The sequence below is a fragment of the Lampetra planeri genome, chromosome 72 (genome assembly GCF_965212315.1).
Source record: "Lampetra planeri chromosome 72, kcLamPlan1.2.h2, whole genome shotgun sequence".
Classification (NCBI taxonomy): domain Eukaryota; kingdom Metazoa; phylum Chordata; class Hyperoartia; order Petromyzontiformes; family Petromyzontidae; genus Lampetra; species Lampetra planeri.
This window is the reverse complement of record NC_136177.1, coordinates 1501712-1528996: the sequence shown is the minus strand read 5'-3', so window position 1 is coordinate 1528996 and position 27285 is coordinate 1501712. Positions and strand designations below refer to the sequence as shown.

Here is a 27285-nt window from a genome sequence, read left to right as displayed (position 1 = left end):
CTACACGTTGTATCGAGATAAGTGAAGATTTAATAAAAGAAGTGTGTTACCCGTCAAGGAGTTTCCTGCCGTCATTTCCAATACTTCATTAGTACACGGAATTACAAACCGCCCGCCCGCCCAAGTACGCACCCACCCACCAGCCGACCTACACACTCACACACATCCACCCGCTCACTCGCCCGCCCACCCACACAATTGTTCGGCCGACTGATGAATTTTAATACAAATGTCAAGGATTGTCACGATTGTATAGCCTGTGTTGTAATCATCATCTTAAGTATAAATCCAGTGTTAAAACGTGTTGTTCACCACAGAACATGACGTAACTACAGGTGACATGACACTGGATTACACAGTAGATGAATATTATAACATGTTTAAAGCTATCCTACTTAAATTCATGTGGACGCCCATGATATTCGGTGTATTATAAACACGATATACTGAAATTCCTTTAATACCGTCATATATTTAGCACCTTTGTTGACATGTCGATGATACCGCGATTTACAGAATTTTTGCCGTGAATCAAAGATCGTGCGTTAATAAATTCTGAGAACCATTAAGAAATGAATTACGATTCCCTCCGTATGTACAGGGGGAGTCGAAATGATGACATCTTCGTTATTTTAATTTGTATTTTTTCACCCTCCAATATGGCGACCGCATTTAACTTGGCGCCCCAGGTGACCGCCATTAGTTCGCCTGTATGGATGGGTGGACACCCCTGACTGGTAGCGAGACAAGGCCATAAATAAGGCTCTGGTGTCGGCCAATCGGCCTCACAAAGACAATGCATAACATTATTATCAGAGCATGTTAATTTGCATGTTTTGTCCGAAGATACGTGTGGTCAATGCAGACTTGATGCCTTGCAAAAGGTATCATCTCTTTGGTGTTTGAACATCTTAACAACTCCTGTTTTATTGGCAGAGAGGGTAAAACCTATCCTTAATTTTCATCATTTTTGATACTGGCAAAAAAGGTCACCATACATATCAACGAAGTGGGTTATCACGTGGAAATTAATAGCAGCCAAATATTCCGAACGCGCGATGTCGATTAAAAAATACGGAGATAAAAATCGGAGGACCCGGAGAAAAATCCACGCGACCACGGGGAGAGAGAGAGACGCGCAGACTCCAAATATATAGCAGGACGTCAAGAGTTGGCATCGAACCCAAGACCTCTTGCAAACCATCCCCTCTAAAATTAACCAACTGCCTGCTTCTCCTCCCCATCTCCCAATGCGCGCATCACCTCTACGTTTGGTGAAACGCAGACGCGCTCCAAACCGTAATGGAGGTTAGTTTGGGTGAGATCACGTGAATGCAAATGTGTCGCTCAACCAACCACCATCACTCGACACAGCTAATCAGCAAGGGTTTGTCACGTCAACAAAACGTGACAATTAGTTGACTAGTCCAGCATTTAAACCAGTTGCATGTTGGAGAGGAAACCCACAACATCTACAATGGTAAACTAGTCACGAATTGGCACGTTTATTTGTCGTGAAAGCCCACGCTCCAAATGTCCGTATTCAGCCGGCTGGCGTTGGCGGCCGGAGCGAGCGTTTCGCGACCAGTAGGGCTGAACAACGCAGCAACGGCCCACTGCGGGTACGACTGCCGAAAGTGAAGGGAGCGGATCGCCCATCCAAACGTCGATTTGGCGGCCGCCAACTCGCTATCTCTCTAGGGCCAATGAAAAAAAACAAAATCACTCCCACTTTGTCCATCCCCCCTCCTCCTGCACTCTTCCCTCCCCCGTTCTGCCCCCACCCCGCTCATCTCTACTTCCCCCACTCGCTCCCCCCCACTCCTCCCTGCTCCCCCAGCTCCTCCCAGCTCCCCCGGCTCCTCCCTCCCCACCCCCTGCCCCCACGCTAGCTGAGATCGCCGCAGTGCGTGCACTCCTGGTTGCGCCGGAGGAGCCCGGGCAGCTCAAACGTCCTCCCACACCGGCGGCATGAGCGGTTGCACTGACAGGCTCGCTCCTCCGCTCCTCCGGCGTCTCTGGCGTCGTCGTTGTCATCGTCCTCGTCACGGTGACGACGGGGCTCGAGAGGTGCGGCCGCTCTCCCGCGCCCTGCCCCCGCTGGTGGTGCTGCCCGAGCCCCGGCACGGAGACCCCACCGCACAGCAGGCAGTGCCACTCCCCCGCGGAACCGCCGACGGCCGTGGCCGCGACACCGCACCGGGCGCAGCGGCGATGGTGCCGTCGCGTCGCGGCTGAGGGACGACGCCGGATCGGCGCGTGGCTCCGAGAGTCGAACCGAGGCCTCCCCGGGTCACCGGCCGGTGCCGGCTGCTGCCCACACGCGGGGCACGGGAAGGCGGCGATCGCGGACCCTGCCGCAAACAGCCAAGTTCCCCCGGGGGTAGGGGGAAGAGGACTTGGAGGGTTTAACCGTGTCAGCGCGAGCGGTTCCGGCATGTGTATCTGTCCGAGCTAAACTATGAAAGATTTTTTTATGTTTTATTTTACCAGATCTAAAGAAGCAACCTGGCCATCACAAAATGATAGCTCAAGGAAGTGGGCTAATCATCGTCGTCACGTGGAGATGTATAGCAGCAACCGAACACTCTCAACGTGGGTTTCTACACTCAAGAGACTCAGCATAGAGAACCGCAGACACCCATAGAGAATCAACATCACGCGTTTAGGGTATTTTGCTGCTGCTATAAACGATCATGATCATAAGCCCACTTCGTTGAGCTATCATCTTTGCGATGGCCAGGGTCGCTTCTGACAAAAGAGCTAACACAGCTCAGTGTGGCCTTACATCTTATGACCCTTGAGCTACACCCATTTCAAACCTTTTAAAACAGTCTGCCTCAGCAGCAGGCCATGCTTTCCCACCCGATGACGGACGCTTGTGTTGCGCCCGAAACGTCGTGATATGTTTGATTTTATACCTACGTGACTTTACCGAAAGAACCAAAGAGTATGGATTCCTGCAGTCCCATAAAGCTTAAAATCAAGATTAAAATAAAACAAAATTGTGGTTTTTAAGTCTCAATTCAGATCGAGTGCGATCGGGCGTCGGTCGCCACGAAAACGACGTCGCAGTTCATCCATCGCTCGGCCGCGCCGGGGTCAGATCCTCACCGTCGCTGCTCGGATCCTGCAGCTCCACCTTGGCCTCGACGCCTGGGGCCGTCGCAGCCACCGCCACGTCTCTCCGCGTGGCCACAGTCACCGCCCCCGGCCTAGCGCTGAGACCAGCAGACTGGAGGTCCCTTCCATAGGCCTGGAGGTCTTCTCTGTCACCCAGGAGGTTGTCTCCTTCCGCGTGGACGACGTCCACCCAGGGGGTGCGCAGCTCTCGACCATCCGCCTCTTCTCCGTCGCGCGGAAGGCCCCCTTCTTCCGCCCGAAAATCCTCGGCCACGTCTGAGGGTGAGACGCACCGGGAAGGGGTGGTGGAGGGGGGGGGTGGCGTTAAAGTGCCGGCGCGCGGCACCCTGGCAGCTGCGTGCTCTGTCGTCGTCACCTTCCCCAATCACAGTCATCGATTACAGCTGATCATTGATAATTATCCGGCAAAGATATAACGGCGGCCACCGTTCACCGCTAAGTGGCGGCGACGTCGCCACAGTGCTTGTGCCATACTCTTTGGTTCTTTCGGTAAAGTCACGTGGGTAGAAAAAATAAATCACGATGTTTCGATTGCAACACAAGCAATCATCATCAGGTGCAATCGAAACGTCGTGATTTATTTTATTTTCTACCTACGTGACTTTACTGAAACAACCAAAGAGTATGGATTCCTGCAGCCATGAAAGCTTCAAATCTAGGGGCTTATGCCAGTCGCGGTGCACTTTTGAGGCTATCGCGTGAAGTGTTGGAAGGCTCCCCACTGCCGGCAGGAGGTCACGGGACAGACCCAGGTGGTGCCATGGGTTGACTGATTGAGACGTCTAGCAGACGCTCCACCTGTGCTCCCCACCGTGCCAACTTGCTGCGTTTTATACACACATATATTACACACAGTCATATACATATACGCAGACATAGTATCGATTATCCGGTGGTCCCGGGCTGTAACCAGTCCGGCCATTGGCACCACCGTGTGTGTGCATGTGACAAAAAAGTTGCTATGCGCTTGATTCCAGTGTCAAATATTGTAAATACGGTACATTAAACACAACCGTACGTACAACTTAAACAGTGAAAGTACTGCACGTATATACACATTTTGCGTGACTTTTCGCCATGCGGCGAAAAGTGCGCCGTGCAATTCGGTGTCCGCATCAGTCCGGCGATCGTCAAACACGCAAGAGCGGAGAAGTACTACTTACTACATCACACCGTGATGCAGACTCTTCGTGATTGGAGTGGTAGGTAGGGTGCAGTAAATGAAGCAACTTTTAACAGTAGGATGTTTATTTGTGTCTATTTGTACGTTTATTTATGACAAATTTGACATCGCAAACAAATTAAAAACACTAAAAAAACACACACAACGTCTACTAACATAACGTTGTACAAGAATGTGCAAAATTAAACTGTTATAAATAATGATTGGTGATTATCCTCCGGATAATCGACGATCGACTGCGTATAATCGACGATCGACTGTATCCCCACGGTCTCCCACGGGTCCACCTCGGTAAGCGTTTTACCTCGCGGCTTCTCTTCCCGTTTGGGGGGCAGCCGCTGCGCAGAAGCAGAAAGCATCCAGGGATGCAGGTCTGGGAAGAGGAGAGACGAAATCCAACATAACAACGACAATGATACGCTCACTTGTTTATGCACGCTAACAAATCCGTTCTTGTGTGGTGCAATGCACTTAAATTATTGGTTAACTGCGCAATGTATGAAATTCGTGCGTAAATGCGAGCGTTTATTGGGCCGCACAAGTTTGACGAGATGAACAAAGTCCTTGCTTAACGCGTGGCTGTGCTCACACTTGAACGTGTTTTTCGCTATAAAGAGATTCTTCCATTAGGAAACACTTTTAGCGGAACGCAGAACACTTATAACACGGCACACACACCGTTATACCGTGGTACACACACAGTCACAACGCGGTACACCGTCACAATGTGGTACACCGTTACAACGCGGTACACACACCGCTACAACGCGGTACACACACCGCTACAATGCGGTACACACACCGCTACAATGCAGTACACACACCGTCACAACGCGGTACACACACCGCCACAACGCGGTACACACACCGCCACAACGCGGTAAACACACCGCTACAACGCGGTACACACACCGCTACAACGCAGTACACACACCGTCACAACGCGGTACACACACCGTCACAACGCGGTACACACACCGTGACAACGCGGTACACACACCGTCACAACGCTGTACACACCGTGACAACGCGGTACACACACCGTCACAACGCGGTACACACACCGTCACAACGCGGTACACACACCGTCACAACGCGGTACACACACCGTCACAACGCGGTACACACACCGTCATAATGCGGTACACACACCGTCACAACGCGGTACACACCGTCACAACGCGGTACACACACCGTCACAACGCGGTACACACACACCGTCACAACGCGGTACACACACCGTCACAACGCAGTACACACACAGTTATACCGCCGTACACACACCGTTATACCGCGGCTGCTGAGCGGTCGACGATGAACTACTTTCTTGAGCTGCCACGCGGCTGAGTGGCACAGCGATATAGTAACGCGGCGACGTACCCTCAGTCATTTCTCCCGCTGTCCCACTGCGCGGTGTGCATAAAACACCGTATCTCGCCAAACTCTACCGTCAAATTATTTACATGGAAACTGGGCTGATCGCTCCACGCCTTTCTTGTTCGCTCAACGCGTCACTTTCCAGGAACTTATCTCCTCCAGCGTTCAACGGGGACTGCCTGCGCACTGCATTAGTCAGGCGGCGGGGCACACCGGCTGCCGCGAAATCAACGTTGCGAGTGTCGTCGTCGTCATCGTCACCGCTGCCCCGCTGTTGTGAACCGCGCGCACCCGTCGTGTGGCTCTCCTCGCTCGTAATGTCGAGCGGCGGCTCCGAGCAGCTCGCCCTCGTCCACTGCTTGAAGCTCGCTGCGGACACTTCAACACGAATCTCTGCAACCGCTGGACCATGCCTGCCTGTATGCCTGTGCCGTCTACCGGCCTGAGTGGTCTTCCTGCCTGCCTGAGCTACTTGACCCAGCTGCCTGCCTGAGCTACTCGTGAGCTGCTGCTCCTTGGGCCTGCCTGGGCCGCTGCTCCCCAAATATACTGGCGTCGGGTTCGGGATCGAACCCACGACCTCCTGCACACCTGGCGAGGGTGATGACACCTCGGCACATCCATTCACATACCCCACCAGGGACTGCACTCAACCGTGTTAGATCTACACATCGGAGGTGGGGTCTGGTGCGGCTACCGCCTCTATAAAGTGTGGGGTTGAGGAGTCGCCTGATTGTGACTGCGGTGAAGTGCAATCCATCGCCCGCATCGCACAGATCAACGTTCGTCTTCAGGGACGTGCAAAATGGAATCCATCCGCTGACCCCGGATGCCATCAAACCGCTTGAGAAAAGTCTAAATGCAGTTATAGATAACTGATCTGTTGTGTTTCAAGCGCTGTACGAACGAAAATTAGCAGGAGGATTGAACAACAGAAAAATAAGTAATATTTAAAAAATACTTTTTAAAAACACGCTCACATGAAATGTACCGTACGAGTAATGGCAGAACTCCACGACTCCAGGAAGTGGCCCCGAGGCTTGCCATAACGTAAGGGGCCGTGATGATTTACAGCCAACGTGAGTTGAGCGTGGACAATTAGACCCCAGGCGAAACATAACATATAAAAAAGAATGTTTAAAATATATATATACTTTTTTTATCATAGAATATAGTTTTGTCATCAGAATGACATAAGTATACCAAGTTTGCAGTCGATACCACATTGGGAAGTGGGTAAAAATTTTGTTACAAGATTTGCGGATACGACAACAACAGACAGAGTGAGTTAAATAAAAGCGCGTAATAAAATACCTCCGCTCGCCTCCATCTTCACCGCCATCGTCTCCCACCTGGGATCGGCCTCCAAGATTTCATGCGTCGGAGCCTCCCCCACCTCCTCTGCAACAAAAGCCGGATGCAAGGCATCAACTGAGTGGTCTCTCTCTCTCTCCGCACTGATGATTCTGACTAAGGGGCCGTCCATAAATGACGTCACGCGATTTTGGAGGATTTTTTACCCCCCCCCCTCGTCACACGGCATCACAAAAAGTCAAACCACCCCTGAAATATGACGTCACAAAGCTCCCCCCACCAAAAAAAAACATGCTTCAAATTGCTTTAAACTATTGTCATTGTAGTGCGTACTCTGATGTTGTAGGAGAAAACATTTATTATAAAGTCTATTTAATTAAATAGAACATGTTGTCTATATTTATTTAAAGTTGCGCATTTTGATGTGACGTCACATTTCTCAGCCCCCCCTCCCTCGTCACACATTGTCACAAATGTCTGACCCCCTACCCCCCCCCTAGATGCTTGACGTCATTTATGGACGGCCGCTAATTGCGGAGATGATTCTGCGTGCGTGTGAGCCAACTGACTGATTGTGATGATTCTGCGTGCGTGTGATCCAAATGACTGATTACGGTGATGAATCTGCGTGCGTGTTAGCCAAGTGACTGATTGTGGTGATGAATCTGCGTGCGTGTGAACCAAGCGGCTGATTGCGGTGATGATTCTGCGTGCGTGTGAGCCAAGTGACTGATTGTTATGATTCTGCGTGCGTGTGAACCAAGCGGCTGATTGTGGTGATGATTCTGCGTGCGTGTGAGCCAAGTGACTGATTGCGGTGATGAATCTGCGTGCGTGTGAGCCAAGTGACTGATTGTGGTGATGAATCTGCGTGCGTGTGAACCAAGCGGCTGATTGCAGTGATGATTCTGCGTCAGTGTGAGCCAACTGACTGATTGTGGTGATGATTCTGCGTGCATGTGAGCCAACTGACTGATTGTGATGATTCTGCGTGCGTGTGATCCAAGCGACTAATTGTGGTGATGATTCTGCGTCAGTGTGAGCCAAGTGACTGATTGTGGTGATGAATCTGCGTGCGTGTGAGCCAAGTGACTGATTGTGGTGATGAATCTGCGTGCGTGTGAGCCAAGTGACTGATTGTTGTGATGAATCTGCGTGTGTGTGAACCAAGCGGCTGATTGCGGTGATGATTCTGCGTCAGTGTGAGCCAACTGACTGATTGTGGTGATGATTCTGCGTGCGTGTGATCCAAGTGACTGATTGTGGTGATGAATCTGCGTGCGTGTGATCCAAGCGACTGATTGCGGTGATGATTCTGCGTGCGTGTGAACCAAGTGACTGATTGTGGTGATGAATCTGTGTGCGTGTGAGCCAAGTGACTGATTGTGGTGATGAATCTGCGTGCGTGTGAACCAAGCGGCTGATTGCGGTGATGAATGTGCGTCAGTGTGAGCCAACTGACTGATTGTGATGATTCTGCGTGCGTGTGATCCAAGTGACTGATTGTGGTGATGAATCTGCGTGCGTGTGAACCAAGCGGCTGATTGCGGTGATGAATCTGCGTGCGTGTGAACCAAGCGGCTGATTGCGGTGATGATTCTGCGTGCGTGTGAGCTAAGTGACTGATTGTGATGATTCTGCGTGCGTGTGAACCAAGCGGCTGATTGCGGTGATGATTCTGTGTCAGTGTGAGCCAACTGACTGATTGTGGTGATGATTCTGCGTGCGTGTGATCCAAGCGACTGATTGTGGTGATGATTCTGCGTGCGTGTGATCCAAGCGACTGATTGTGGTGATGATTCTGCATCAGTGTGAGCCAAGTGACTGATTGTGGTGATGAATCTGCATGCGTGTGATCCAAGCGACTGATTGCGGTGATGATTCTGCGTGCGTGTGATCCAAGTGACTGATTGTGGTGATGAATCTGCGTGCGTGTGATCCAAGCGACTGATTGCGGTGATGATTCTGCGTGCGTGTGAACCAAGTGACTGATTGTGGTGATGATCTGCGTGCGTGTGAGCCAAGTGACTGATTGTGGTGATGAATCTGCGTGCGTGTGAACCAAGCGGCTGATTGCGGTGATGAATCTGCGTCAGTGTGAGCCAACTGACTGATTGTGATGATTCTGCGTGCGTGTGATCCAAGTGACTGATTGTGGTGATGAATCTGCGTGCGTGTGAACCAAGCGGCTGATTGCGGTGATGATTATGCGTCAGTGTGAGCCAACTGACTGATTGTGGTGATGATTCTGCGTGCATGTGATCCAAGCGACTGATTGTGGTGATGAATCTGCGTGCGTGTGAGCCAAGTGACTGATTGTGGTGATGAATCTGCGTGCGTGTGAACCAAGCGGCTGATTGCGGTGATGAATCTGCGTGCGTGTGAGCCAACTGACTAATTGTGGTGATGATTCTGCGTGCGTGTGATCCAAGCGACTGATTGTGGTGATGATTCTGCGTGCGTGTGATCCAAGTGACTGATTGTGGTGATGAATCTGCGTGCGTACGAGCCAACTGACTGATTGTGGTGATGATTCTGCGTGCGTGTGATCCAAGCGACTGATTGTGGTGATGATTCTGCGTGCGTGTGATCCAAGTGACTGATTGTGGTGATGAATCTGCGCGCGTGTGAGCCAAGCGACTGATTGCGGTGATGATTCTGCGTGCGTGTGATCCAAGTGACTGATTGTGGTGATGATTCTGCGTGCGTGCGATCCAAGCGACTGATTGTGGTGATGATTCTGCTTGCGTGTGATCCAAGTGACTGATTGCGGTGAGCGGTAGTGTTGGTCGCTGTGAGCATGACTGCGCTATGAACCCGGCGACCCGAGCTCGATTCCCGCTCATGGCCAACACCGGTGATAGCGATTATCTGAACCATTCCTGGGCCTCCCCTAGGTCGACTCTGCCTCAAATGAGTACCCAGTGCGGTGTGTAAACATTGACAACTGGGGAGACAAAGGCGGTCTGGCATGGTGTTGGTCACGTCCCGCCCTTGTGTGCCACAGTGCCAGCCTTCATAGGTGCTCGCTAACAGCACTTGCCCCTACAGATCATCTTCTGTGTTGGGTCTTTCACAAGATATGTTTGTTTACGAGTTCTTTTGAACTCCATTCAGCTCTGCAGGCTTCATTGGCGTTGAATTCACATTGTTTACGGTTAAGCGCTTGGGTCCAAAAGGGCTTGCGGCGTGACTTCGAGTGATAACGAGGAAAGTTCCTGAGGTCCGGAGTTGCCTACATCTGACTGTCTGCGCTACTCACCACCCCTCGCCCTGCGCTAGTCCATACGCAAGACTTTTCTATTCTCCGGAAACGGGAAAACCACATTTACAAGACTACATTTTCTTGTTTGTCATGTACAGCGATTGATGACCAGGCTTATGCAACTTTTAAATCATCATCTAGATTGACAAACTCACTTCTTTACAGAACTGTTTTGTGTTTGGTTTGTTGTCCTTCCCCCTGCACCTCCGCTCAGGTAGGGTTGGCTACGTATGGTGCAAAAAAAGTTCAACATACATATACTATACACTACACTACTATACACTATACTACTCACGACTATGCACTACACTACTATACACTACACTCGTCACTACTATACACTACACTAGTCACTACTACACACTACTATATGTATGCAATCGAGCATTAACTCACCGTGCTCCGTGTGCCACTCCACGTCGCAGCCGCCCCCGGGGCTCACAGCGCCGCCATCCGGGGCGCACCGATGGCCGTACAGCGCCCCCAGGCGCTCCGCGGAGAGTAGCAGCTCGCGGCTGAGGCCGCCAAAGAGCGCGAGGAGCGCCTCCACGAGGCCTCCCAGCAGCGTCGCCCCTGCGGCGTCTCCTCCTGCTCCTCCTTCCACTCCTCCTTCCACTCTTTCTCCTCCCGCTCCTCCTCCCGCGATTCCTGCTCCCCCTCGTTCCGCTCCTCCTTCCACTCCTCCTCCTGCTCCGTCTTCATCGTCGGGCTGTCGCAGGGCCTTCACGGCGCGCCTCAGCGCCGCGTAGAACCCGAAGGGCAGGCGGTGGCGAGCGGCGGCCAGCAGCTCCGCTCGCACGCTCCCGTCGTCCACGCAGGCGCGCAGGAGGCCGTAGTCGCGGATGCCCAGCTCCGAGTCGAGGGCGCGGGCTACCTCGGCGCTCACGCCCTGCGTCTCCAGCCACGCCAGGAAGCTGCTGCCGTCGCCGGTCGCCTCCAGCGGCAGCGGAACCTCCTCCTCCTCACAACAAGACAGCATCTCCTCTTCTTGGGGCTGCGATGGAGATGGCATTCTCTAAATATTTCACGTCCGGTTTTTTTTTGGTGATACAGAGACTCCCTCTACTTAGGGACATTCGAATTACGAACTTTCAGAAGAATGAACAATCCGGTGTCATGTGTCCAGTTGCCTGTTCGGACCGAGAGTCGTAAGTTCAACCGCCGCGTATTAGATGGCGGTGGTGGCATCTACATCTGCAGAACGTGAAGATCCAGTGGCATCTACATCTACAGAACATGAAGAACCAGTGGCATCTACATCTACAGAACATGCAGAACCAGTGGCATCTACATCTACAGAACATGAAGAACCAGTGGCATCTTACATCTACAGAACGTGAAGAACCAGTGGCATCAACAACTACAAGATATTATACAACTTTTAAAGCCATTCCCCGTACATAGTGTACATGCTGTACAACGTTTGAAATCGACAGGAGTAAAGTTGGACTCACGAACAGACCTTTGGAACCTGACTCGTTCGTAATTAGACGAGTCCACAGCTCTCAGAGCTCTGGCTCAGTTATCTACACGCTGAAGACTGAAGATCGGGCTGGAGAATAAGACCCTGGACCCCAAGCTCCGCTGTCCTTCTAAGGGCTGGAGCTCAGTGAGGCCAGTGGTCAGGACCCACGGACCAGGAGGTCGGGTCAGATAGCCTCCCCTAGGTCCCAGCCGGAGGACTATAGGGAACGGGTTACCCAGTGATAGGTCCCGTATAGTCCGGGGGCCATACCTCCCCAGGTATCGGCTAAAGGGACCGATACACCCTTTGTGTTAGGGACCGTGTAGTAGAGACAATAAAATATCGTGTTGCCTCATAAGAAGTGTATTCGTCAATATATACAACACTACACAAGTATCAGAGCACCTATCGCTCGGCTAGCGCAGTTATATCTTTGGGACCCTTTTGCCAGTATCATCATGACAAAAATAAGAATAGCTTTAACTCTTTCATCCAATGATAGAGAGGGTGTTCAGATGTTCAGACACCAAATTGACACACCTATTGCGAGGCATCAAGTCTGCATTCACCACGTAACTCGTGGCAAAACACGCTCCTATAATAATAATGCACGCATTGTCTTTCAAAATTATGGGCCTACACCAGAGACAGCAGCCTTCTTTATGGCCTTGTCTCACCACCGGTGTCAGACCAGAGACCACCAAAAGGCAAACAGCACAAAGGAAATGTAACTATCAGAGCATTCACAGCTCAGGGGTTGAGCAGTGCGCATTAACCACACGAACTTGCGGCAAAAACCACGCGAAACATCGGTCCTCCGACCCTTTTTTAACTTCCTACAACATCCCTCCCGCCCTCCCTTCCCTCTCACCTCTTCCTTGAGGTCCGACGAGACGGGCGTCACGAACGCGGTCTCCGGAAGGCCATGACCATTGCCGCCATCTTGCCCGCCCCGCGAGATCACCATCTTGGCGTGGCTGTCGCTGCCCACGTGCCTCCTGACGTCCGTCTCGCCCTGGTGGGCGCAGGAAAGCACCTTGGCGCAGACGCCGCAGCGGTAGAGGCATGGCTCGCCCCTCACGGCGCTGATGAACGGGTAGCGGCTCGTCCAATCGGCGTTGAACTTGGTGCGGTAGCGGTGGGCACCCGTGAACTTCGTCTTCTTCGCCGGAGGTTGCCCGGCGGCGGAAACGGCGGCGGCGGCAACGGCGGAGGAGCAGGCGTTGGACATCGCAAGCCGGTGGTGGCGGTGGCAGTTGCTGCCGAAATTCAAACGCGATGAATCAGACGGGCGAGTGGCGCACCATGACACTGAAGAAAAAAAAAAACAGCCCGGCACGTTTCTTAACCCTTTCCCGTTCCCATGACGTACGTCAAACGCAAACATGCCGTGCAGCCTACGTCATCAGCTTTAGTTCCGATTCCATTCAGATGACGTACGTCGGTACAAAGACTTTTGGCGTTATCTGGTCTGACACTGCTGGTGAAACTAGGGTATGAAGAAGGCCGTTGTCTCTGGTGTAGGCCAGTCAGTTTCAAAGACAATGCGTAGATTAGTATCAGAGCCATGTTTGTTTGCATGTTCACCACAAGTAGCGTGTGGAGTTAATGCAGACGTGATGCCTTGCAAAAGGTATCATCCTTTTGGTGTTTGAACGTCTTAACACATCTCTTTGTTTATTGCCAGAAAGGGTAAAACACCCATTCTTATTCTTTGGTTCTTTCGGTAAATAATAGCATACTATGCAATTATTTAATTTATTATTTTATCTTTATACGTGACTTTACCGAAAGAACCAAAGAGTAATTCCTGCAGTCACGAAAGCTACAAATTACCCATTCTTATGTTTCATACTTATACACCATTGGTTGTATTTTATAATTCCGTTTCGATGACGTACTTGCACATCATCAGTACGCGTTCTGGGCGCCATCGGAACGGAATCGGAATTTAAAAGGGCCGCGCCTGGGAGGGTTGCAGTGTGCCACAGTTTGTGGCGCCGGCTATCGCGTAGTGGCGGCGGTCGCGTCTCCTGCGGTTCTCTGCGGTGAGTAACATTGCCCGGTTGCCAGCGGCATTTGGAGCTGTGCCTTCCGATTTCAGCCGGGTGCCGTTCTGTGCAATACTACTACCAAAAGGCGAAGATTCGGGATACGAAGTGTCAGTGTAATGAACTTTGGATGTATTATCATTACGTTAATGGTAATAAATGTTTTTTTTATACATCTAATCACTTTGTCTCTCACCACTTCTTTCTCTCGAGATGCAGCAGTCGTATTGAGTTCTAGATATGATTCGCAAATACAGCCAAAATCACGAATAGCAAATCTGTGAATAACGAAGGAATTACCATGAGACTCGCCGCGAGACTCGCCCGTGAGACTCGCATTGAGACCGTGAGATTCAGAGACTCACCGTGAGCCTCGGCGTGAGACTCACGGTGAGGAGATGAGACTCAGCGTGAGACTCACCATGACACCCGTGAGACTCGCCGTGAGACTCGCCGTGAGACCGTGAGACTCACCGTGAGACTCGGCGTGAGACTCAGAGACTCACCGTGAGACTCACCGTGAGACTCGGCGTGAGACTCAGAGACTCGCCGCGAGACTCGCCCGTGAGACTCGCATTGAGACCGTGAGATTCAGAGACTCACCGTGAGCCTCGGCGTGAGACTCACGGTGAGATGAGACTCAGCGTGAGACTCGCCGTGAGACTCAGCATGACACCCGTGAGACTCGCCGTGAGACCGTGAGACTCAGAGACTCACCGTGAGCCTCGGCGTGAGACTCACGGTGAGGAGATGAGACTCAGCGTGAGACTCACCATGACACCCGTGAGACTCGCCGTGAGACTCGCCGTGAGACCGTGAGACTCAGAGACTCACCGTGAGACTCGGCGTGAGACTCAGAGACTCACCGTGAGACTCGGCGTGAGACTCGGCGTGAGACTCACCCTGAAACTCACCGTGAGACTCACCGTGAGACTCACCGTGACACCCGTGAGACTCAGACTCACCCGTGAGACTCGGCGTGAGACTCGCCGTGAGACTCAGAGACTCACCGTGAGACTCGCCGTGAGATGAGACTCACCGTGAGACTCGCCGTGAGATGAGACTCACCGTGAGACTCACCGTGTGACACCCGTGAGACTCACCGTGTGAGACCGTGATACTCGGCGTGAGACTCATAGACTCACCGTGAGACTCGGCGTGAGACTCGCCGTGAGACCGTGAGACTCGGCGTGAGTCGAGGTGAAGGCGTTGAGGCGGAAGTGAATTCTCACTCCAGGGTCCGCGGCGATTTGAGCGCAGGGCCTCGATGGGTGAGTGGGGGGAGTGGGGGAGGGGTGAGTGGGGGGAGGGGTGAGTGGGGGGCGTGGGGGGAGGGATGAGTGGGGGAGGGATGAGTGGGGGAGGGGTGAGTGGGGGAGGGGTGAGTGGGGGGAGTGGTGAGTGGGGGGAGGGGTGAGTGGGGAGAGTGGGGGAGGGGTGAGTGGGGTGAGTGGGGGGAGGGGTGAGTGGGGGGACGGGAGCGGTGGTGCAGCGGTTAGCGCTACGAACCCGGAAAAATACCCGAGTTCGATTCCCGCTCACGGCCACCAATCACGGCGCGATTATCTGAGCTGGTACCTGGGCCTCCCCTAGGTCGACTCAGCCTCAAATGAGTAGCTGGTGAGGTGTGAAACATCACCACTGGGGAGACAAAGGCGGCCGGGCATGGTGCTGGCCACCCATCTCCTCGTGTGTCGTACCGGCGTTGATAGGTGTTCACTAACAGCACTTGCCCCAACAGTCTGTTAAGGCTATACGGGGATCTTTGCCTTTGAGTGAGTGGTGAGTGGATGGATGGGTGAGTGAGTAGGTGAGTACGTGGGTGTGTGAGTGATTGAGTGGTTGAGTGGGTAAGTCAGTGAGTGAGTGGGTGAGTGAGTGGGTGAGTAGGTGCGTGAGTGTGTGAATGAGTGGGTGTGGGGACTGAGTGGGTGAGGGAGTGGGTGAGTGGGTAAGTGAGTGAATGAGAGGGTGGGTGAGTGAGTCAGTACGTGAGTAGGTGGATAAGTAGGTGGATAAGTTGGTGAGTAAGTGGGTGGGTGAGCAGGAGCGTGAGTGTGTGAATGAGTGGATGAGTGATTGAATGAGTGAGTCGGTGGGTGAGTGGGTACGTGGGTGGGTGAGTGGGTGAGTGAGTGAGAGGGTGAGTAGTTTGTCGATTATGTTTCACAAGATGAAAACTTTGATGAAACAATCAGAATAGGCTTCATTACCCTTTGCAAGGAATCAAGTCCGCATTAACCACAACATATAACTTGTGGAAAAACATCCAAACAAACATTCTCATACTAATAATGATGATGAACGCATTGTATTTCAAACTCATTTGCCTTCTGCATGGCCTTGTCTCACCAACAATGACAAAAGGCGAACAGTAGAAAGGCGATGCAAGTGTAGTGAGGCCAACAGAGTCGCACACGTTATGCGTCAGAGGCAACATATTTATTGTAACACGTAAATACACAAAGGGGTAACTGCCCCTTTGCCAGATACAGCCGAGGGTGGTGACCACCCAGCTAACTACACTGCACAGAGGAGTTACCGCTACGAAGGGTCGGACCCTCACTCGGGTCCCCGGCCACGTGTTGGTGCATCTTCAGACGTAGAGCTTCCAACTTAGATTTGACGTTTTCGTGCCTGCAGGGATCCATACTCTTTGGTTCTTTAGGGTAAAGTCACGTAGGTAGAAATAAAATTACGTTTCTGGCGCAACACAAGCGTCCGTCATCAGGTGGGACAACCACAGCAAGAAACAATTGCCTTTTTGCCAACTTGCCTTTGTGTGCCGCGCGCTGCATCCGAGTGAAGCGGCTTAGCCTGCACCAAGCCGCTCCGCGTCGCTTCGGGGTTGCCGACTCACCACGTGACCCCCCCCCCCCAGCGCGAGACCCCCACCCCCATAACTCAGGTCGCCAGGTTCGTAGCTACAACCACTCACTCACTACAGCCACTCACTACAACCAACCACTCACTCACTACAACCACTCACTCACTACAACCACTCACTCACTACAACCACTCACTCACTACAACCACTCACTCAGTACAACCACTCACTCAGTACAACCACTCACTCACTACAGCCACTCAGTACAACCACTCACTCAGTACAACCACTCACTACAGCCACTCACTCACTACAACCACTCACTCACTACAACCACTCACTACAACCACTCAGTACAACCACTCACTCAGTACAACCACTCACTCAGTACAACCACTCACTCAGTACAACCACTCACTACAACCACTCACTCAGTACAACCACTCACTCACTACAACCACTCACTCACTACAACCACTCACTCACTACAACCACTCACTCAGTACAACCACTCACTACAACCACTCACTACAACCACTCACTCAGTACAACCACTCACTTAGTACAACCACTCACTCAGTACAACCACTCGCTCAGTAGAACCACTCGCTCACTACAACCACTCACTACAACCACTCACTCACTACAACCACTCAATCACTACAACCACTCACTACAACCACTCAGTACAACCACTCACTCAGTACAACCACTCACTCAGTACAACCACTCACTACAACCACTCACTCACTACAACCACTCAGTACAACCACTCACTCACTACAACCACTCATTCAGTACAACCACTCACTCACTACAACCACTCACTCACTACAACCACTCATTCAGTACAACCACTCACTCAGTACAAGCACTCACTCACTACAACCACTCACTCAGTACAACCACTCACTCACTACAACCACTCACTCAGTACAACCACTCACTCAGTACAACCACTCACTCAGTACAACCACTCACTTAGTACAACCACTCGCTCAGTACAACCACTCGCTCACTACAACCACTCACTACAACCACTCACTCACTACAACCACTCACTACAACCACTCACTACAACCACTCAGTACAACCACTCACTCAGTACAACCACTCACTCAGTACAACCACTCACTCAGTACAACCACTCACTCAGTACAACCACTCACTCACTACAACCACTCACTCACTACAACCACTCACTCAGTACAACCACTCACTACAACCACTCACTACAACCACTCACTCAGTACAACCACTCACTTAGTACAACCACTCACTCAGTACAACCACTCGCTCAGTAGAACCACTCGCTCACTACAACCACTCACTACAACCACTCACTCACTACAACCACTCAATCACTACAACCACTCACTACAACCACTCAGTACAACCACTCACTCAGTACAACCACTCACTCAGTACAACCACTCACTCACTACAACCACTCACTCAGTATAACCACTCACTACAACCACTCACTCACTACAACCACTCAGTACAACCACTCACTCACTACAACCACTCATTCAGTACAACCACTCACTCACTACAGCCACTCACTCACTACAACCACTCATTCAGTACAACCACTCACTCAGTACAAGCACTCACTCACTACAACCACTCACTCAGTACAACCACTCACTCACTACAACCACTCACTCAGTACAACCACTCACTCAGTACAACCACTCACTCAGTACAACCACTCACTTAGTACAACCACTCGCTCACTACAACCACTCGCTCACTACAACCACTCACTACAACCACTCACTCACTACAACCACTCACTACAACCACTCACTACAACCACTCACTCAGTACAACCACTCACTTAGTACAACCACTCACTCAGTACAACCACTCGCTCAGTAGAACCACTCACTCAGTACAACCACTCACTCAGTACAACCACTCACTCAGTACAACCACTCACTCAGTACAACCACTCACTCACTACAACCACTCACTCACTACAACCACTCACTCAGTACAACCACTCACTACAACCACTCACTACAACCACTCACTCAGTACAACCACTCACTTAGTACAACCACTCACTCAGTACAACCACTCGCTCAGTAGAACCACTCGCTCACTACAACCACTCACTACAACCACTCACTCACTACAACCACTCAATCACTACAACCACTCACTACAACCACTCAGTACAACCACTCACTCAGTACAACCACTCACTCAGTACAACCACTCACTCACTACAACCACTCACTCAGTATAACCACTCACTACAACCACTCACTCACTACAACCACTCAGTACAACCACTCACTCACTACAACCACTCATTCAGTACAACCACTCACTCACTACAGCCACTCACTCACTACAACCACTCATTCAGTACAACCACTCACTCAGTACAAGCACTCACTCACTACAACCACTCACTCAGTACAACCACTCACTCACTACAACCACTCACTCAGTACAACCACTCACTCAGTACAACCACTCACTCAGTACAACCACTCACTTAGTACAACCACTCGCTCAGTACAACCACTCGCTCACTACAACCACTCACTACAACCACTCACTCACTACAACCACTCACTACAACCACTCACTCAGTACAACCACTCAGTACAACCACTCACTCAGTACAACCACTCACTCACTACAACCACTCACTCACTACAACCACTCACTCACTACAACCACTCACTCACTACAACCACTCACTACAACCACTCACTCAGTACAACCACTCACTCAGTACAACCACTCACTCACTACAACCACTCACTCACTACAACCACTCACTCACTACAACCACTCACTCCAACCACTCACTCAGTACAACCACTCACTCAAAGTACAACCACTCACTACAACCACTCACTCAATACAACCACTCACTCAATACAACCACTCACTCAGTACAACCACTCACTCAGTACAACCACTCGCTCAGTACAACCACTCGCTCACTACAACCACTCACTACAACCACTCACTACAACCATTCACTCACTACAACCACTCACTCGAACCACTCAGTACAACCACTCACTCAGTACAACCACTCACTCACTCCAACAACTCACTCAGTACAACCACTCACTCACTCCAACCACTCACTCACTCCAACCACTCACTCAGTACAACCACTCACTACAACCAACCACTCACTCACTACAACCACTCACTACAACCACTCACTCAGTACAGCCACTCACTCAGTACAACCACTCACTCAGTACAACCACTCACTCAGTACAACCACTCACTCAGTACAACCACTCACTCAGTACAACCACTCACTCACTACAACCACTCACTCACTACAACCACTCACTCACTATAACCACTCACTAAAACCACTCACTCAGTACAACCACTCACTCAGTACAACCACTCACTACAACCACTCACTCAGTACAACCACTCACTCACTACAACCACTCACTCACTACAACCACTCACTCACTACAACCATTCACTACAACCACTCACTCACTACAACCACTCACTCAGTACAACCACTCACTCACTACAGCCACTCACTCACTACAACCACTCATTCAGTACAACCACTCACTCAGTACAAGCACTCACTCACTACAACCACTCACTCAGTACAACCACTCACTCACTACAACCACTCACTCAGTACAACCACTCACTCAGTACAACCACTCACTCAGTACAACCACTCACTTAGTACAACCACTCGCTCAGTACAACCACTCGCTCACTACAACCACTCACTACAACCACTCACTCACTACAACCACTCACTACAACCACTCACTCAGTACAACCACTCAGTACAACCACTCACTCAGTACAACCACTCACTCACTACAACCACTCACTCACTACAACCACTCACTCACTACAACCACTCACTCACTACAACCACTCACTACAACCACTCACTCAGTACAACCACTCACTCAGTACAACCACTCACTCACTACAACCACTCACTCACTACAACCACTCACTCACTACAACCACTCACTCCAACCACTCACTCAGTACAACCACTCACTCAAAGTACAACCACTCACTACAACCACTCACTCAATACAACCACTCACTCAATACAACCACTCACTCAGTACAACCACTCACTCAGTACAACCACTCGCTCAGTACAACCACTCACTACAACCACTCACTACAACCACTCACTACAACCATTCACTCACTACAACCACTCACTCGAACCACTCAGTACAACCACTCACTCAGTACAACCACTCACTCACTCCAACAACTCACTCAGTACAACCACTCACTCACTACAACCACTCACTCACTACAACCACTCACTCCAACCACTCACTCACTCCAACCACTCACTCAGTACAACCACTCACTACAACCAACCACTCACTCACTACAACCACTCACTACAACCACTCACTCAGTACAGCCACTCACTCAGTACAACCACTCACTCAGTACAACCACTCACTCAGTACAACCACTCACTCAGTACAACCACTCACTCAGTACAACCACTCACTCACTACAACCACTCACTCACTACAACCACTCACTCACTATAACCACTCACTAAAACCACTCACTCAGTACAACCACTCACTCAGTACAACCACTCACTACAACCACTCACTCAGTACAACCACTCACTCACTACAACCACTCACTCACTACAACCACTCACTCACTACAACCATTCACTACAACCACTCACTCACTACAACCACTCACTCAGTATAACCACTCACTACAACCACTCACTCACTACAACCACTCAGTACAACCACTCACTCACTACAACCACTCATTCAGTACAACCACTCACTCACTACAGCCACTCACTCACTACAACCACTCATTCAGTACAACCACTCACTCACTACAACCACTCACTCACTACAACCACTCACTCACTACAACCACTCACTCACTACAACCACTCACTCACTACAACCACTCACTCACTACAACCACTCACTCACTACAACCACTCACTCACTACAACCACTCACTCACTACAACCACTCACTCAGTACAACCACTCACTCACTACAGCCACTCACTCAGTACAACCACTCACTCAGTACAACCACTCACTACAGCCACTCACTCAGTACAACCACTCACTCAGTACAACCACTCACTCACTACAGCCACTCACTCACTACAACCACTCACTCACTACAACCACTCACTACAACCACTCAGTACAACCACTCACTCAGTACAACCACTCACTCAGTACAACCACTCACTCAGTACAACCACTCACTACAACCACTCACTCAGTACAACCACTCACTCACTACAACCACTCACTCACTACAACCACTCACTCACTACAACCACTCACTCAGTACAACCACTCACTCACTACAGCCACTCACTCAGTACAACCACTCACTCAGTACAACCACTCACTCAGTACAACCACTCACTACAGCCACTCACTCAGTACAACCACTCACTCAGTACAACCACTCACTTAGTACAACCACTCGCTCAGTACAACCACTCGCTCACTACAACCACTCACTACAACCACTCACTCACTACAACCACTCACTACAACCACTCACTCAGTACAACCACTCAGTACAACCACTCACTCACTACAACCACTCACTCACTACAACCACTCACTCACTACAACCACTCACTCACTACAACCACTCACTCACTACAACCACTCACTACAACCACTCACTCAGTACAACCACTCACTCAGTACAACCACTCACTCAGTACAACCACTCACTCACTACAACCACTCACTCACTACAACCACTCACTCACTACAACCACTCACTCAGTACAACCACTCACTCAAAGTACAACCACTCACTACAACCACTCACTCAATACAACCACTCACTCAGTACAACCACTCACTCAGTACAACCACTCGCTCAGTACAACCACTCGCTCACTACAACCACTCACTACAACCACTCACTACAACCACTCACTCACTACAACCACTCACTCACTACAACCACTCACTCAGTACAACCACTCACTCGAACCACTCAGTACAACCACTCACTCAGTACAACCACTCACTCACTCCAACCACTCACTCAGTACAACCACTCACTCACTACAACCACTCACTCACTACAACCACTCACTCCAACCACTCACTCACTCCAACCACTCACTCAGTACAACCACTCACTACAACCAACCACTCACTCACTACAACCACTCACTACAACCACTCACTCAGTACAGCCACTCACTCAGTACAACCACTCACTCACTACAACCACTCACTCACTACAACCACTCACTCACTACAACCACTCACTCACTACAACCACTCACTCACTACAACCACTCACTCAGTACAACCACTCACTCAGTACAACCACTCACTCAGTACAACCGCTCACTCAGTACAACCACTCACTACAACCACTCACTCAGTACAACCACTCACTCACTACAACCACTCACTGCAACCACTCACTCAGTACAACCACTCACTACAACCACTCACTACAACCACTCACTCAGTACAACCACTCACTTAGTACAACCACTCACTCAGTACAACCACTCGCTCAGTAGAACCACTCGCTCACTACAACCACTCACTACAACCACTCACTCACTACAACCACTCAATCACTACAACCACTCACTACAACCACTCAGTACAACCACTCACTCAGTACAACCACTCACTCAGTACAACCACTCACTCACTACAACCACTCACTCAGTATAACCACTCACTACAACCACTCACTCACTACAACCACTCAGTACAACCACTCACTCACTACAACCACTCATTCAGTACAACCACTCACTCACTACAGCCACTCACTACAACCACTCACTCAGTACAACCACTCAGTACAACCACTCACTCACTACAACCACTCACTCACTACAACCACTCACTCACTACAACCACTCACTCACTACAACCACTCACTCACTACAACCACTCACTACAACCACTCACTCAGTACAACCACTCACTCAGTACAACCACTCACTCAGTACAACCACTCACTCACTACAACCACTCACTCACTACAACCACTCACTCACTCCAACCACTCACTCAGTACAACCACTCACTCAAAGTACAACCACTCACTACAACCACTCACTCAATACAACCACTCACTCAATACAACCACTCACTCAGTACAACCACTCACTCAGTACAACCACTCGCTCAGTACAACCACTCGCTCACTATAACCACTCACTACAACCACTCACTACAACCACTCACTCACTACAACCACTCACTCAGTACAACCACTCACTCCAACCACAACCACTCACTACAACCAACCACTCACTCACTACAACCAACCACTCACTCACTACAACCACTCACTCACTACAACCACTCACTCAGTACAACCACTCACTCACTACAACCACTCACTCACTACAACCACTCACTACAACCACTCAGTACAACCACTCACTCACTACAACCACTCACTCACTACAACCACTCACTCACTACAACCACTCACTCACTACAACCACTCACTCAGTACAACCACTCACTCACTCCAACCACTCACTCCAACCACTCACTCAGTACAACCACTCACTCAAAGTACAACCACTCACTACAACCACTCACTCAATACAACCACTCACTCAGTACAACCACTCACTACAACCACTCACTCACCACAACCACTCAGTACAACCACTCACTCACCACAACCACTCACTACAACCACTCACTCAGTACAACCACTCACTCCAACCACTCAGTACAACCACTCACTCACTGCAACCACTCACTCAGTACAACCACTCACTCCAACCACTCAGTACAACCACTCACTCACTACAACCACTCACTCACTCCAACTACTCACTCCAACCACTCACTACAACCACTCACTCACTACAACCATTCACTCACTACAACCACTCACTCCCTACAACCACTCACTCACTACAACCACTCACTCACTACAACCACTCACTCACTACAACCACTCACTCAGTACAACCACTCACTCACTCCAACCACTCACTCACTCCAACCACTCACTCAGTACAACCACTCACTCAAAGTACAACCACTCACTACAACCACTCACTCAATACAACCACTCACTCAGTACAACCACTCACTGCAACCACTCACTCACCACAACCACTCAGTACAACCACTCACTCACCACAACCACTCACTACAACCACTCACTCAGTACAACCACTCACTCCAACCACTCAGTACAACCACTCACTCACTGCAACCACTCACTCAGTACAACCACTCACTCCAACCACTCAGTACAACCACTCACTACAACCACTCACTCACTACAACCACTCACTCACTACAACCACTCACTCCAACCACTCACTCACTCCAACTACTCACTCAGTACAACCACTCACTACAACCAACCACTCACTCACTACAACCACTCACTCACTACAACCACTCACTACAACCACTCACTCACTACAACCACTCACTACAACCACACACTCACTACAACCACTCACTCACTACAACCACTCACTCAGTACAACCACTCACTACAACCACTCACTCAGTACAAACACTCACTCACTACAACCACTCACTCAATACAACCACTCACTACAACCACTCACTCAGTACAACCACTCACTCACTACAACCACTCACTCACTACAACCACTCACTCACTACAACCACTCACTCACTACAACCACTCACTCACTCCAACCACTCACTCAGTACAACCACTCAGTCAAAGTACAACCACTCACTACAACCACTCACTCATTACTACCACTCACTACAACCACTCACTCACTACAACCACTCCAACCACTCACTCCAACCACTCACTCCAACCACTCACTCAGTACAACCACTCACTACAACCAACCACTCACTCACTACAACCACTCACTCAGTACAACCACTCACTCAGTACAACCACTCACTCAGTACAACCACTCACTCACTACAACCACTCACTCACTACAACCACTCACTCACTCCAACCACTCACTCAGTACAACCACTCACTCAAAGTACAACCACTCACTACAACCACTCACTCAATACAACCACTCACTCAATACAACCACTCACTCAGTACAACCACTCACTCAGTACAACCACTCGCTCAGTACAACCACTCGCTCACTATAACCACTCACTACAACCACTCACTACAACCACTCACTCACTACAACCACTCACTCAGTACAACCACTCACTCCAACCACAACCACTCACTACAACCAACCACTCACTCACTACAACCAACCACTCACTCACTACAACCACTCACTCACTACAACCACTCACTCAGTACAACCACTCACTCACTACAACCACTCACTCACTACAACCACTCACTACAACCACTCAGTACAACCACTCACTCACTACAACCACTCACTCACTACAACCACTCACTCACTACAACCACTCACTCACTACAACCACTCACTCAGTACAACCACTCACTCACTCCAACCACTCACTCCAACCACTCACTCAGTACAACCACTCACTCAAAGTACAACCACTCACTACAACCACTCACTCAATACAACCACTCACTCAGTACAACCACTCACTACAACCACTCACTCACCACAACCACTCAGTACAACCACTCACTCACCACAACCACTCACTACAACCACTCACTCAGTACAACCACTCACTCCAACCACTCAGTACAACCACTCACTCACTGCAACCACTCACTCAGTACAACCACTCACTCCAACCACTCAGTACAACCACTCACTCACTACAACCACTCACTCACTCCAACTACTCACTCCAACCACTCACTACAACCACTCACTCACTACAACCATTCACTCACTACAACCACTCACTCCCTACAACCACTCACTCACTACAACCACTCACTCACTACAACCACTCACTCACTACAACCACTCACTCAGTACAACCACTCACTCACTCCAACCACTCACTCACTCCAACCACTCACTCAGTACAACCACTCACTCAAAGTACAACCACTCACTACAACCACTCACTCAATACAACCACTCACTCAGTACAACCACTCACTGCAACCACTCACTCACCACAACCACTCAGTACAACCACTCACTCACCACAACCACTCACTACAACCACTCACTCAGTACAACCACTCACTCCAACCACTCAGTACAACCACTCACTCACTGCAACCACTCACTCAGTACAACCACTCACTCCAACCACTCAGTACAACCACTCACTACAACCACTCACTCACTACAACCACTCACTCACTACAACCACTCACTCCAACCACTCACTCACTCCAACTACTCACTCAGTACAACCACTCACTACAACCAACCACTCACTCACTACAACCACTCACTCACTACAACCACTCACTACAACCACTCACTCACTACAACCACTCACTACAACCACACACTCACTACAACCACTCACTCACTACAACCACTCACTCAGTACAACCACTCACTACAACCACTCACTCAGTACAAACACTCACTCACTACAACCACTCACTCAATACAACCACTCACTACAACCACTCACTCAGTACAACCACTCACTCACTACAACCACTCACTCACTACAACCACTCACTCACTACAACCACTCACTCACTACAACCACTCACTCACTCCAACCACTCACTCAGTACAACCACTCAG

General features: G+C 50.3%; 2 protein-coding genes across 2 annotated transcripts in view; one reads left to right on the top strand and one right to left on the bottom strand.

The window, feature by feature from the left end:
- Window positions 1-444: 444 nt before the first annotated feature.
- Window positions 445-14287, bottom strand: LOC144737619 (uncharacterized). The gene is made up of 7 exons (XM_078620384.1): window positions 14274-14287; window positions 12620-13059; window positions 10680-11277; window positions 7019-7105; window positions 4632-4700; window positions 3115-3399; window positions 445-2354 (listed from the first exon to the last, which is right to left on the bottom strand). The coding sequence occupies exons 2-7, from the start codon at window positions 12977-12979 to the stop codon at window positions 1723-1725; spliced, it is 2031 nt and encodes a 676-aa protein (XP_078476510.1). The 5' UTR covers window positions 12980-13059; window positions 14274-14287; the 3' UTR covers window positions 445-1722.
- A 2334-nt stretch (window positions 14288-16621) lies between these two features.
- Window positions 16622-27285, top strand: part of LOC144737644 (uncharacterized) — a 47038-nt gene continuing 36374 nt past the window's right edge. Inside the window, exon 1 of the mRNA XM_078620407.1 lies at window positions 16622-16715. The gene's annotated coding sequence lies outside the window, so the exon portion shown is untranslated. The remainder of the gene's footprint in view (window positions 16716-27285) is intronic.

Excerpts from the sequence above, each read along its gene's own strand:
- LOC144737619 (XM_078620384.1), bottom strand. The coding sequence starts at position 12,979 with ATGTCCAACGCCTGCTCCTCCGCCGTTGCCGCCGCCGCCGTTTCCGCC. Across the intron at positions 4,701-7,018 it reads GAAGATGGAGGCGAGCGGAG|ACCTGCATCCCTGGATGCTT; the intron begins GTATTTTATTAC and ends TCCTCTTCCCAG. Across the intron at positions 3,400-4,631 it reads ACGGGAAGAGAAGCCGCGAG|ACGTGGCCGAGGATTTTCGG; the intron begins GTAAAACGCTTA and ends TCTCACCCTCAG.